The sequence below is a fragment of the Pristiophorus japonicus genome, chromosome 5, assembly GCF_044704955.1.
Source record: "Pristiophorus japonicus isolate sPriJap1 chromosome 5, sPriJap1.hap1, whole genome shotgun sequence".
Classification (NCBI taxonomy): domain Eukaryota; kingdom Metazoa; phylum Chordata; class Chondrichthyes; family Pristiophoridae; genus Pristiophorus; species Pristiophorus japonicus.
Window position 1 is genome coordinate 138412240 of NC_091981.1, and position 15422 is coordinate 138427661.

Consider the following 15422-nt stretch of genomic DNA (forward strand, 5'->3'; position numbering starts at 1 on the left):
ATGTGAAATCTAGTTGTTTATTTGTCTCTGAATCTTTTTTTCACTGCTTGCTTAGGTCTCTCCTTCACTTTACATCCTCTCTCTGCAGCGTGCCCAATCTGCATGGCTCTCACACGTGTTTCTTTATCTATGTTCATGATTTATTCATCTTATCTTTTATAAAACCCAGGACAACACAACAAGATGATAAGCAACCTGCTGGGTTGGAGGTGAGTATTGAGATCAGACCTGGAGAAGGAGTCCAGGAAGTGGTGGAATGCACATAAGCGAGAGAAAGTTATGTGCTGGAGAATCAGAGGAAAAGAGTTAGGGAGCCGAGGCTGGGAGAAAGCAAGAAACGGTGGGGCCTTGGTGTTAGCTAATAGGAAGCAGTAGATTGGGGGCCAGGGCAGGGGAGAATGTTAGGGAATGAAGATGAGATTTGGGAAACTCAGTGAATCTGAACCTTGTGAATATAGGGATGAAGGAGATGAGGAGGAGGAGGAGGCTAAGGTGTTGGTCAGTCAGTACACTACAGGGGAAATTTGTGTGCATTCAAGGGGTAGTGGGAGGTTGGAATAGTTTGGAATGCGTAGTAATCTTGTGCTTGGAAACACGAGGTGGGGGTTGGAACAACTGGAGGGTTCTGCAGCACTTAGAGTGACTGGGGATGTGTGAGAATTAGTGTCTTTAGGGTTTCATAACACTGGGAGGATCTATGTTTTTGCAACACTGAGTGGTTCTGGGGTTTGGAAGCACTGGGTAGGGTTCTGGAGGTTTACACCACTTTGGGGGTCTAGCATTTGGCAGTACTGTTGGGCTCTGGTGTATGGTATCGCCAATAAGGATCTGGGATTCGGAAGCATGGTTTCAGAACTGAAGGGAATCTGGGGGTTGCAGCACTGGAAAGTGATCTGATGTTTGGCAACATTGCAGGGGTGGTGGGGGCGGGTTGTGGGGGGGGGTGAGGTGGTGGGAGGGGAGCATTGGAATCTGACATTTAGGAGAAGGGTGCTGAAAATGAGAAATTGAACGAGGGCAGTGAGGTGTTACATGTAAGTATCTCCATGGCAAATATTAGGAGGGAAAGCCCAGCGGAATAATGCAAGCTCTAGGAAAGAAGCAACCTTCAAGTCCCAGACTCCTGGGAGAGGGTAAAACTCTGGGACAAGCCTTATTGGATGGTTTTCAACAGTATTGGGGCAATTTTAATGAATAAGTTCAAATATATTTTGCAAAATCGATGAGTTTTTTGTGTTTGTCAAATTATCAGTTATATCTTTTTTTACCTGTGCATTGCTGGCTGGCTGAGAAATTAAAATGGCTGACTGTCCACCCTTTCAATCAATAGCATCTAGTTCTGTTGGAATGTTTATGGTATCTGGCCGAAAACTATGGAGTAGAAGTTGATATACTTCATGGCCATTTTTCAGGCGTAGATTTTTCAGATCAGCCATGATATTGAATGGCGGAGCAGGCTCGAGGGGCCAAATGGCCTACTCCTGCTCCTATGTATGTTCTAAGAACAGGTGCAAAATCTACCGACCTCTGTCTTGAATATACACAACGACTGAGCCTCGACAGCCCTCGGGGGAAGAGAATTGCAGAGATTCACCACACTCTGAATTAAGAAATTTCTCCTCATCTCAATGGCCGACCCCTGATTCTGAGACTATGACCCCTGGTTCTAGACTCCCCAGCCAGGGGAAACATCCTCCCTGCATCTACCCTGTCATGCACTGTAAGAATTTTGTATGTTTCAATGAGATCATCTCTCATTCTTCTAAACTCGAGAGAATACAGGCCTAGTCTACTCAATCTCTTCTCATGGGACAATCCCCCCATCCCAGCAATCAATCTGGTGAATCTTTGTTGCACTCCCTCTTGTGGCAAGTATATCCTTCCTTTGGTAAGGAGATCAAAACTGACACCTTCGGCTGGATTTTGGGGTTTTTGCGATTTCGCCCATTTCCAGGTGCAAGTCTCGGCAAAATTTCTTTCTTAGCGTCGGGTGAGCGTTAGCTGCAGAGCGCGCAACTTTCACCAAATGAAAGTTGCCGACGAGCGTTAGCGCTAACTCTGGTGTTGCACAACAGATTTTGCATGCCGGAGCCAAAATTTCTGCCCTGAAAAAAATCGGCCCTTCTGCACATGCACAAAGTTTTTACATTGTTTTTTATTCCCGTGCTTCTGGTCTGCTGTCCAATCACAAACACAAATGCAGGGAGTGACTGCGTGCATGCGCAGTACGCCGGGGCTGAATCAACCATTTTACCTTTGGATTTTGAGGATGGAGGATGAGGAGTCGAGGCTGCGTGCCAGGAGAATCAGCCCAGAGGCAAACGAGGCTCTAGTGGGGGCTGTGGAGCGGAGATGGCCCGAATTGTACAGGAGGGATGGATCTAGCCCCCTCCCATCAGTATTCAACAAAATCTGGAGGGAAATTGCAGAGGAGGTCTCTGTCTCCGACACTGTGGAAAGGAATGCAACACAGTGCCGGAAGAAATTCAACAATCATTTGAGGGTCGTTAAAGTGAGTACAATTTTTATTGATGCACTTCTTCATTACTTAAGTTATAAATCTGACACACTATTTGTTAGTTTGGCACCCTATTTGCCATGAATGATCTTTACACATGATTAAGATTGCTTTCTGAGTTCTCAAAAGATGTCTCCGCAATTCGATGTCCTCCTGATGAACCACGTGCAACTTCCAAGGCCATTAAACAGAGGCATGTATTACATTCAGACAGTATGGTATAAGTGCTTTGGTGGCTATCTGTGTGTGCCACATGAGCAGATGGACCCTCTTGTAAGCATTCCCATTTTCATCTTTGCAGGCAAAGAAGTCACATAACCGCAGGGAGCAGCGGCCGACAGTTGGCGGTCCACCTCGGGCCCTGCCACTCACCGACCTGGAGGAGCGAGTGGCAGGTCGTATTGGTGTCTCAGGTCGGGCAACTACCCATGGGGATGTTGACCCATGCTTAGATACTGAGGGTAAATCCCGCAAAATCGCAGGGTTGGATTGGGGCAATGTGATGCATTGTCTGTGGACTACATCTAATGGAGTAGCGGCAGTCCTTCAAATCAGCCTATGCTATGTGACCTTCCTCATGTCACCCTGACCCCCTCCTCTGCTGCTAACCCACTCGTCTGTTACTTTCTACTTCCAGATGACCAGTCACAGGCGGCGAATCCCTCGCAGCAAACCTCCACCTCGGGCCGTCATGTGGGGGAGGAGGAGGACGAGGAGCTGACGGAGCAGCATACTCCAGGGTGGGGGGCAGATGCACACACCTCTTTTGCAATCGGCAAACATCTCATCTGAGGATGATCTTACATTCCTGGGCTTTGAGATCTCTGAGGCTCCTTGGACTAGTGACGTGCAGCAACACAGTTCTGGGGTTGAATCCCGTATGCCATCTCTCCGGGGGGGTGAGTCGGCAAAGTCGGTCTGCTGACAAACAGGCAGATGCAGAATTGGACATGGTGGGACTGTCCAGGGAGTGCGTCCAGCTTACCCAACAGCTCCTTGATGTCCTGGGGAGGATTCCCGTGAGCATCGAGAAACACACTGCGACCATAACGGAGATAGGGTCGCAGATTTTCGGTCCGAGCCGCGAAACATTTGAGGCCAACAATGCCCACACAAGGCTGGTGGCCTCCACCAGTCACACTGGAGTCCCCAGTGTGACACCCAGACTCATCCCCACACCACCTGTGACTGGCGACATCGATCAAGAGGCTCGCTGGTCAGTAGCTGGGCCTTCCATGCCACAAGCTGATCCAGTGTATCCCCAGACGATGTCTCCGTTGTCTCACCCCCCAATTCAGCAGGACTCTGGCTGCCATGCTGCACGAACTCTTGGTGCCACTTTGGGTAGGGGCATGAGGCGAATGAGAGGGCTAAAGATAAGGCGGGGGGGAAGAGCCGGTGGTAAAAGACAGTAGGGCAGGGATTGTTCTTTTGTTGTTGTTGATATTTTATTAAAGTTTTCAAAGTTTTCCAATTTTGTTCAGAAAGTTATAAAAGTTCACAATGTTCAATACATTTTATTAAAGTTTCACAATTATTGCTCAAGAATCTGTCTATCTCCGCCTTAAATATATTCAATCTCCCAGCCTCAACAGCTCTCTGGAGCAGAGAATTCCACAGATTTACAACTCCCTGAGAGAAGAAATTCCTCCTCATCTCAGTTTTGAATTGGTGACCCTTTATTCTAAGACTATGTTCCCTAGTTTTAGTTACCCCTATGAGTGGAAACATCCTCTCTGCATCCATCTTGTCGAGCCCCTTCATTATCTTATATGTTTCGATAAAATCACTTCTCATTCTTCTGAACTCTAATGAGTATAGATCCAACCTACTCAACCTATCTTCATAAGTCAACTCCCTCATCTCCGGAATCAATCTAGTGAACCTTCTCTGAACAGCCTCCAATGCAAGTATATCCTTCCCTAAATACGGAGACCAAAACTGTACGCAGTACTCCAGGTGTGGCCTCACCAATACACTGTACAGTTGTAGCAGGACTTCTCTGCATTTATACTCCATTCCCCCTTGCAATAAAGGCCAACATTTCATTTGCCTTCCTGATTACTTGCTGCACCTGCATACTCACTTTTTGTGTTTCATGCACAAGGATCCCCCCCCCAGGTTCCTCTGCACCGCAGCACTTTGCAATTTTTCTCCATTTAAATTATAATTTGCTTTTCTATTTTTTCTGCCAAAAAGGATAACCTCACATTTTCCCATATTGTACTCCATCTGCCTAATTTTTGCCCACTCACTTAGCCTGTCTATATCCCTTGGCATATTGTCTGTGTCCTCCTCACAATTTGCTTTCCAACCCATCTTTGTATCATCAGCAAACTTGGCTACATTACACTCGGTCCCTTCATCCAAGTCATTAATATAGAATGTAAATAGTTGAGGCCCCAGCACTGATCCCTGCAGCACCCCACTAGTTACTGTTTGCCAAGCGGAAAATGCCCCATTTATCCCGACTCTCTGTTTTCTGTTAGTTAGCCAATCCTCTATCCATGCTAATATATGATCCCCAACCCTGTGAACTTGTGCAGTAACCTTTTATGTGGCACCTTATCAAATGCCTTCCGGAAATCCAAATACACCACATCCATTGGTTCCCCCTTATCCATCCTACTCGTTACATCCTCAAAGAACTCCAAAGCTAGCAGACAATAAGTAAAATATCCAAAAAAGATAAACTGAGTTAGTAGTGGGAAATGTGATCAGCGATATGGTGATGCTACTGCCCTGCCACTCTCACCATTGCATCCCCCTATTGATAGAGAGGAATGTTGTGCAAGAGACTTGACCCTTACAACACTATCCATTTAAAGCCAATAAAATGATGAAAGGGTGTTGTAAACTATAGCAGAATGAGAATAATTTACTAATACTAGCAGATTTAACCCAAGCATTTTTCACACGTTATGTTATTATTATAAATGGAATAATGTGTCTATTTTACAATTCAGAATGTCCAATTATTTGCAATGCCTGTAGCAGCTGCCTTCATGCAATGACACATTCTTTCAGCAATCACGATGATATTACTGTCGATTTAGAAACTCAGGTGTCTTATTCCTCAAGGCACCCAGCAGTTCTGTCACATCCATCGTTTGAAATCCAAGCGCAGTACATGTTCCAAATCCATTAACGTTCATCCTAAAACAAGCGCATTATGCTTTACTTAATATATATTTTTTTATATAATTGATCCTGACACCAAGCCGTGTCCAAAATGAACCACAAAGTAATTCCACTTATATAGAAACTAAGCAGAGAAAGAAGAATTTGCATTCTCCAACAGCTCCTCCGACAGGAATTCACCAGTGATTTACTGAACTATTCCTTTCAGTCAGTAATCTGAGTATAAAATGTACACTGTAACATTGTGCACAATTTCTTTGCAATTTTTATATTAATTGAATGATATTCATTTTAAGTTCTCCAAGAACATAGGAAAAAAGGTTGTATATTGTGAGCCAATTTAGGGGTTTAGTTTAGCACAACAAAACCTATGGTCAATAAGATGCATGCTTGAAAGAAACAAGGCAGTTAGCATGGATTTTTCTTGACGTGGGGGGATGGAGAATGTAAAATTAGACCACAGCTAACAAAAACAAATCCTCCATTCCAACTTTCAAAAGGCACGTAGACCCGAGGATTTCTGACTTTGCACAAAGGAACCTAGAAACTCCTTTCGTCCTTTTTATAACCCACGTTAGAGAGTCTGACAAACTGCAGCCTGTAGAAATGTCCAGATTTAGATTTCCTGTGGCAGTAAAGGAAACTCATTACTATTTATGAGCACTGCCGTTAATTAGGTTTGACACCAACACTGAATAAATCATGATATATCTGCTGCATGTTTTTCAAGGCCCTAGAATAGCCCATGTCCAGAACACCTGCATGACTGTGCTCCCAATGAAAGTAAGAACATAAGAACATAAGAAATAGGAACAGGAAGGAGTAGGCCATTTGGCCCCTCGAGCCTGCTCCACCATTCAATAAGATCATGGCTGATCTGATCACGGACTCAGCTCCACTTCCCTGCCCGCTCCCCATAACCCTTTACTCCCTTATCGCTCCAAAATCTGTCTATCTCCGCCTTAAATATATTCAATGACCCACCTCCACTGCTCTCTGGGGCAGAGGATTCCATAGATTTACAACCCTCTGAGAGAAGAAATTTCTCCTCATCTCAGATTTAAATGGGTGTCCCCTTATTCTAAGACTATGTCCTCTAGTTTTAATTTCTCCTATGAGTGGAAATATCCTCTCTGCATCCACCTTGTCGAGCCCCCTCACTATCTTATAAGTTTCAAAAAGATCACCTCCCATTCTTCTGAACGCCAATGTGTATAGGCCCAACCTACTCAACCTATCCTCATAAGTCAACCCCCTCATCTCCGGAATCAACCGAGTGAACCTTCTCTGAACAGCATCCAATGCAATTATATCCTTCCTTAAATACAGAGACCAAAACTGTATGTAGTACTCCTGGTGTGGCCTCACCAATACCCTGTACAGTTGTAGCAGGACTTCTCTGCTTTTATACTCTATCCCCCTTGCAAAAAATTCCATGTACTTTCCGGATTACTTGCTGTAGCTGCATACTAACTTTTTGTGTTTCATGCACAAGGACCCCCAGGTCTCTCTGTACTGCAGCACTTTGCAATTTTTCTCCATTTAAATTATAATTTCTGCCAACGTGGATAACCTCACATTTTCCCACAGTATACTCCATCTGCCAAATGTTTGCCCACTCAAGTAGCCTGTCTATATCCCTTTGCTGATTTGTTGTGTCCCCTTCACAATTTGCTTTCTCACCCATCGTTGTATCATCAGAAAACTTGGTTACATTACACTCAGTCCCTTCATCCAAGTCATTAATATAGATTGTAAATAGTTGAGGACCCAGCACTGATCCCTGCAGCACCCCACTAGTCACTGTTTGCCAAGCGGAAAATGACCCATTTATCCCGACTTGCTGTTTTCTGACAGTTAGCCAATCCTCTATCGATGCTAATATATTACCCCAACCCCATGAACTTTTATCTTGTGCATTCACCTCTTATGTGGCACCTTATCGACTGCCTTCTGGAAATCCAAATACACCACATCCACTGGTTCCCCCTTATCCACCCTGCTCATTACATCCTCAAAGAACTCCAGCAAATTTGTCAAACATTATTACCCTTTCATAAAACCATGCTGGCTCTGCTTGATTGAATCCTGATTTTCCAAATATCCTGCTACTGCTTCCTTAATAATGGACTTTTCCCAGCGACAGATGATAGGCTAATTGGTCTATAGTTTCCTGCTTTTTGTCTGCCTCCTTTTTTAAATAGGAGCATTACATTTGTGGTTTTCCAATTCGCTGGGACCGCTCCAGAAGAATTTTGGTAGATTACAACCAATGCATCCACTATCTCTGCAGCCACTTCTCTTAAGACCTGAGGATGTAAGGCATCAAGTTCAGGTGGCTTGTCCGCCTTTAGTCCATTATTTTACCTAGTACTACTTTATTAGTGATAGTGATTGTATTAAGTTTCTCCCTACATATAGCCCCTGGATTATCCACTATTGGGATGTTTTTAGCATCTTCTACTGTGAAGACTAATACAAAATATTTGTTCAAGATCTCTGCCATTTCCCTGTTCTCCATTATTAATTCCCCAGTCTCATCCTCCAGGGGACCAACATTTACTTTAGACACTCTTTTCCTTTTTATGTACCTGTAGAAATTCTTACTATCTGTTTTTATATTTCGTGCTAGTTTACTTTCATAATCTATCTTCCCTCTCTTAATCATTTTTTTAGTCGTTTTCTGCTGGCTTAAAAAAATTTCACAACCCTCTGGCTTCCCACTAGTCTTGGCTATATTGTATGCCTCTGTTTTCAATTTGATACCCTCCCTTATTTCCTTAGTTAGCCACGGATGGTTATCCCTTCTCTTACAGTCTTTTCTTCTCATTGGGATATATTTTTCTTGCGAGTTATGAAATACCTCCTTAAGTATCTGCCACTGCTCATTAACCATCCCATTCTTTAGTTTACTTTAGCCAACTCTGCCCTCATTCTTTTGTAGTCTCCTTTATTTAAGCTTAGGACCCTGGATTGAGAACCAACTTTCTCACCCTCCAACTGAATTTGAAATTCAACCATATTATGGTCACTCATTCCTAGAGGATCTTTTACTACGAGATCATTTATTAATCCTGCCTCATTACACAGCACTAGATCTAAGATAGCCTGCTCCCTGGTTGGTTCCGCAACATACTGTTCAAGGAAACTGTGCTAGATACTCTCTATGAACTCCTCCTCAAAACCACCCTAGCCAATTTGCTTTGTCCAACATGAACGTTAAAATCACCCATGATTATTGCCATTCCTTTATTACAAGCCTACATTATTTCTTGATTTATTCTCTGTCCAACAGTGCAGCTCTTGTTAGGGGACCTATAGACTATGCCCACCAGTGACTTTTTCCCTTTCTAATTCCTTATCTCCACCCAAACTGATTCAACATCTTGATCCTCTGAGCCAATATAATTTCTCACTAACGCACTGATCCAATCCTTTATTAACAGTGCAACACAACCTCCTTTTCCTTTCTGTCTGTCCTTCTGCATTGTTAAATACCCCTGAATATTTAGTTCCCAGTCATGGTCAGCTTGCAACCATATCTCTGTAATGGCTTTCAGATTATACCCATTTGTATCTATTTTGCCGTCAATTCATCTGTTTTGTTATGAATGCTACGTGCATTTAGACAAAAAGCTTTTAAGTTTGGTTTTTTACCCTTTTTTCCTGCTTGTTTCCTCTGACCTTCAAACTCACTTTCTACATTTTTGCTTTCTAATTCCAGCTTTACTCCCCTCCTTACCGAAAGTACATCCTTCACTTTATGGTGCTCTGCATCAAAATAATGTTTTCTTCAGCCAAGAAAAAAAAAGCTGGCATTTATATAGCGGCTTGCATGACCTCAAACGTCTCAAAGTGCTTTACAGCCAATGAAGAATTTTTGTAGTGTAGGCACTGTTGTAATGTAAGAAATACACAGTCAATTTATGCACAGCAAGTTCCCACAAACAGCACGGTGATAATGACCAGGTTGTTGTATTGATTTATTCAAGAAGTTTAGTTGTATTGGGCTTAATTTACCCCAATATTTGCTCCGTTTTTTTTGGAGTAGGCTGCTTTTTCTGGCCTAACTTAAAAATCCTCAGTTTCCCCAATCAATTTGCACCAGCGTAACTGACATAGTTACATTTTTTTTAGTTAAGTGTTTTTTTTTCCTCAAAAGGGAGCATTACCAGCCACTTATACCAATTCTGGCCATTTAGGCAACTTTGGCCAGTTAATAGTTATTCCATTTCTACTTAGGCCAGCGTATGTGACCATTTGACAAAATCCTTGTGGAGAGTTAAAGAAATTGGCGCAGGTAAGGAAATCGGCGCAGGTAAGTGCAGCAGATGCCCGGACAGCAGCAGCAGGAAAGGTAAGAGAGAGGGGGAGAAAGAGGTGGGGGAGGAAGAGTGAGGTGGGAAAAGGGAGAGGGGCTGGGGGAAGCCTTTCAGGTGTAATTAGGTGCGAGGACCGGGAGGGAGGAGACCACTCAGCCTGGGCTAGGGTCGGGGGAGCGGACCGGCAGGCCACTGGGCCTGGGCTCGGGGTGGGATAATGCACCGGCAAGCCCTTAGACCAGGGCTAGGAGCAGGAGAACGCATCAGCAAGCCCTTCGGCCAGGGCTAGGGGTGGGGGAGCAGACCGGGGGAGTGAGCGAACTGGCCAGCATCAGGGGCCACAGAGCGGCGGGAAGCCACCGAAGAGGCTCGCGGGGGGCGGGCGGGGAGGGGGGCGGAGGGACAGCGAACTGGCAGGCATCGGGGCCAAAAAGAGCAGCAGGAAAACACCGGAGAGGCTTGGCGGCGGGGGGTGGGGGCCGGGGGGGGGGGGAGAGAAGAGAGTGAACTGGCCGGCATCAGTAGCCAACTAGCAGTGGTAAGGCACCATAGGCTCGGGGGGTTGAGGTGGGGGTGGAGAGAGACTGTGTGTTATAATCTACAGCTTCTTGAAATCTATTGTACTGTCACCTAACCATTACTTGTTGACAGACCTCGAAGGTTACTGACTATATGAAGCTGAAGGAAGTCTCCCAGACTCTGAGCTCTACTGCACATGCGCGGCCATTTCAGCGACGTCAAGAACGGCACTTTTTTACCCCGCAGACGCACAGAAGGCCCGGCTCCTTTTTCCAGCGCAGACCGCAGGCTCCACCCCCCAAGGCAACTGGCCACAGTGTGCGGCCAAACATCGGGGTAACTACAAAGATTTTTTCCTGGCGCATCTATTCATGTAATTAAATGGCGCAACTCGGTCAAGTACACCAGAAAATGGGCTCGGGGAAAATTGAGCCCATAGATTTATTCGAGGAGTTTAGTGGTATTGATTTATTTGAGGAGTTTAGTTGTATTGATTTATTCAAGGAATTGTACTGACGGAGTCCTCGTGGAGACAAAGTCCCATCTTCACACTGAGGACACCCTCCAACGTGTTGTGTGGCACGACCGTCGTGCCAAAGATAGATTCAGAACAGATCTACCAGCTCAAAACTGGGCATCTATGAGGCGCTGTGGACCATCAGCAGCAGCAGAATTGTATTCCACCACAATCTGTAACCTCATGGCCTGACATATCCCTCACTATACCATTATCATCAAGCCAGGGGACCAACCCTGGTTCAATGAGGAGTGTAGAAGAGCATGCCAGAAGCAGCACCAGGTGCACCTAAAAATAAGGTGCCAACCTGGTGAAGCTACAACACAGGACTACATGCATGCTAAACAGTGGAAGCAGCATGCTATAGACTGAGGGAAGCAATCCCACAATCAGTGCATCAGATCAAATGTCTATAGTGCTGCCACATCGAGTTGGGAATGATGTTGGATAATTAAACAAATAACAGGAGGAGGAGGCTCTATGAATATCCCCATCCTCATGATGGCAGAGCCCAGCATGTGAGTGCAAAAGACAAGGCTGAAACATTTGCAACCAGCTTCAGCCAGACGCGCCGTGAATGATTCATCTCGGCCTCCGCCTGAGGTCCCTACAAATGTTCCCTGTAAACTGCATTTTGTTTTGCACGGCCTGCGCTGGGGCAGTATTTACGATGTAAAAGAAAATGAGTGGCCTGTGTGGAACCTTTCAGATTACTGCAGCACCGCGTGCATGTGCACCTTCACAGGAACATTGAGCCCAGCACCCCCAAGGGACAATAACGGGGCACAAATGCCTTTGCGACCAGGCATGCTGCTGACATCGACTCCCGCCATATTGGGTGGGAGTTTAGCGCTGACACTATGGTGTTGCACCCCGATCTCCTGCACCCGGAGATCGTGACGGCATTGTCGATCGTTGTGCACATTGCTCCGTGAGTGCCCCAAAATTCACTTTTGGCCCCTGCAGCAGCGCCGGGCAAAATCTGCAGGAGGCATGGATCAGTCGGCCAGCCGCCACTGGGGCAATGATTGAAGGCAAGGTGGCCGAGGTAAGTAAAAAAAAACCTTAACTTTGTTGATGCCGTTTTCTTCGCGGGTTCCTGCCCGAGATTGTTCACTCTGCTTGAGTGCCGGGCTGATCACGTGGGTTCGCTGCTCCCTTGGTGGTCCAGGTAGGTCCCTTTTAAATTGCTGAGCCTGCAGCGATGGCTCTTCCCTTTAAGGGAGGGAAGGGCCCCCTGTACGTGCCAGCGCTGCACGGCCCAGGGGGCACAGTCTCAGGATAAGGGGTCGGACATTTAAGACTGAGATGAGGAGGAACTTCTTCACTCAGAGGGTTGTGAATGTTTGGAATTCTCTGCCCCAGAGGGCTGTGGATGCTGAGTCTCTGAATATATTCAAGTCTGAGATACATAGATTTTTGGAGTCCAGGGGAATCAAGGGATATGGAGATTGGGCGAGAAAGTGGAGTTGAGGTCGATGATCAGCCATTCTTGTTGAATGGTGTAGCAGGCCAAGGTGTCATATAGCCTACTCTTGCTCCTGTTTCCTATGTTCTTATGTTCTTATGTTTCTGCAGTGCCCACGTCCTTTCGCGCTCCAAGAAAGAAGTGGAGCACTTGATTTAGTGCTTCACTTCCTTCCTGGAGCGCAAAAGCTAATTTTATGAGAGCGGGGAAACATAAGCACCTGGCGCTAAGTTTCTCAGCTTTCAAACGTTACCGCCCCCAAATGGGATGATAACAAATTTCTCCCCTATAGATTTCTGACCAAAGCACCAATAACTTCCCAATTAATGTACTTTTAAAATTTTGTTCTGGATCGTATTTGTAGGTGCGGTTACATTACTTCATGATAATATTATTTAAATATTTCTTTGTCACTTATATATAACTTTTATTATACTTTTATACAGTAAAGATTCAACACCCACTATGTTAAATTAAACTTAAAATTGAATGTGGCCAGGGACCCTTTAAGGATCCCGGCTTGAATGATGTCACCAGATCTGCTCCATCTAATTGGGCTGGGTAATGGGCTGGGCGGGTTTAATAAGCTCCATTAAGGTAAGTCATTTTGTACAGTGGGATGGAGCCAGCAGCGGGGTAGGGACCCGCAACGGACACTGCCCGCACTGGACCCGCCAAGGTAAGGAAAATTCCAGACAATTAAAACATTAAGGGGGAACTATGACTGTGGTAATGGGAGTTCAAACTACAGGGAGACAGCTCATGAAGGAAGACAACAGATAGCCACAAATACATTACAAGGAATAAAACATTGTTGTGAATTTGTTCAAGATTTTAGTATAGTAACAGGCACCTTTTGTTTTTCATACATGTACTAGCAGGAGCATAGCATATTGTAGGAATGGTTAGTAACATGCTGAGGTACTCAATGCTCGACAACAGTTGCTGAAATGATGCGGTGATTTTATCACCATCATCAAACCAAGATTTTTAGTGTTGCAGAGACATTTGGCCAGGAAATTGCGGTCGGAGACTTCCCGCAGGCAATTGCCTCCGATCTGAAACATTTCTACAAAAGTACCTGATGGTCCGGGAGAAGCCTGCGATTCTGTTGGGGAGGCCTTCTCTTCCCGCGCTGCGAAGCGTGCTCCCCTCCTCCATGTTCCCACGCAGAAGGTGCAGTCACGTGTGACTGCTCAGCCAATCCGGTACTGTATTCCACAGCTTTCCCATTAATAGCAATGAGAACTCCGTATCTAAATTCCGAGTTTTATAAAGTTTTTTTAATTGTGGTTAAAAATAAATGTAACGTAGTGGGCAGGGTTTTGTACAACAAAATTTGTTTCTTAAATTTAATTTAATTATATTTGTGTACGTTTTTAAACACTTGCGCCTGAAAAAGCAGGCGCATAGCCTACTTTTACAGGCTTAAGAACTTTGAGGACATTTGTTGGGCAAGATATGGGTAAATATCGCAATCTTGCCCAAGCAAATGTCCTTGCTCCCGAGATGCGGATCATCTGTCAAGCTCCAGCTTAACAGATCGGAAAAGCCGGTTTTCAGCGCATGCGCATTGTGCGCTGAAATCCAGCTTTTCCGATGTCTTCCCGGGTCCATAGAAACTTCGTACGGACCCGGGGAGGCGGGATTTCCAGGCCATTATTGCAGATATGAATGCACCAGCAGTGCCCCTTTATAATATTCTATGCTCCAACGGTGCTGTCCATGAAATGTTTCTCTGTACTGCCCTGAAGATCACTCACTCACACTTTGAATGTTGCCTCTGAGATTTACATGGTTCAGGATTTTCCCATTAGACTGAGAGTTGGCGTATTTTTGTTTGTTTATTCCCACTTTTGCTTTGTAATAGGCCAAAACAGTTGAATGGAGAAATATAAACCTTCCTACATTTCATTAATAATCTACTGCACGATTCTTATATTTAAAACATTTTTCATACTTTTGTTTTTACAATATATATTTTCTATTCCATTTTAGCTTCTCTTATGGCATATGCCATTTCCTGACTCCCAGGACAGATAAGTGGCCTGCACCCAAACATTTTCCAGTTCTATTCTGCAACCAGTTCTTGAGTGATGCATGTACAGATTGCTTCAGCTTATCCTTTCAGCAAGAAAATGGGCAGTTTCCTCAAACAATAGCCGCGATTTTGCCTCACGTGGCGAGACCGAGACAGCCGAGACATGCATTGTTGGCATGTGGGAAACCCCCTCCCGGCTCCATCCCACCCACTCGAAGCAATCTTCCCTTGATGGGGCTTGATTCAATCTCCCTCCGACACTCTCTCTCCGACACTCTTTTCTTCCAAAACTCTCTCCCTCTGACATTCTCTCCCTCCGATACTCTCTCCCTCCGATACTCTCTCCTTCCGACACTCTCCCTCTGACACTCTCTCCCTCAGACATTCTTGTCCTCCGATACTCTCTCCCTCTGACACTCTCTTCTTCCAACACTCTCTCCTCCAACACACTCCCTCACTCTAACACACTCCCTCACTCTAACACTCTCTCACTCCGACACTCTCTCCCTCTGGCACTCACTCCCTCCGACACTCTCTCCCTCTGACATTCTCTCCCTCCAACACACTCTCTTGCTCCGACACTCTCTCCCTCCGACACTCTCTCCCTCCGACACTCTCTCCCTCCGACACTCTCTCCCTCCGACACTCTCTCCCTCCGACACTCTCTCCCTCCGACACTCTCTCCCTCCGACACTCTCTCCCTCCGACACTCTCTCCCTCTGACACTCTCTCCCTCTGACACTCTCTCCCTCCGACACTCCTTCGCTCCGACACTCCTTCGCTCCGACACTCCTTCGCTCCGACACTCCTTCGCTCCAACACTCCCTTGCTGCGACACTCTCTGTTATATATGCAGACTATAGATATGCTCTCTGTGTAGTCACTGTATAGTTGCT

The 15422-nt window shown here is 45.5% G+C and overlaps 2 protein-coding genes across 2 annotated transcripts in view; one reads left to right on the forward strand and one right to left on the reverse strand.

The window, feature by feature from the left end:
• The window catches only part of LOC139264466 (histone deacetylase 9-like), a 1015340-nt gene that overhangs the window by 998769 nt on the left and 1149 nt on the right, over nt 1-15422 (reverse strand). The window lies entirely within an intron of this gene.
• Nucleotides 409-15422, forward strand: part of LOC139264112 (uncharacterized) — a 46905-nt gene continuing 31891 nt past the window's right edge. The window contains exons 1-4 of the mRNA XM_070880203.1: nt 409-498; nt 2820-2979; nt 5485-5582; nt 10633-10836. Of these exons, the coding sequence (XP_070736304.1) occupies nt 409-498; nt 2820-2979; nt 5485-5582; nt 10633-10836 (552 nt within the window). The remainder of the gene's footprint in view (nt 499-2819; nt 2980-5484; nt 5583-10632; nt 10837-15422) is intronic.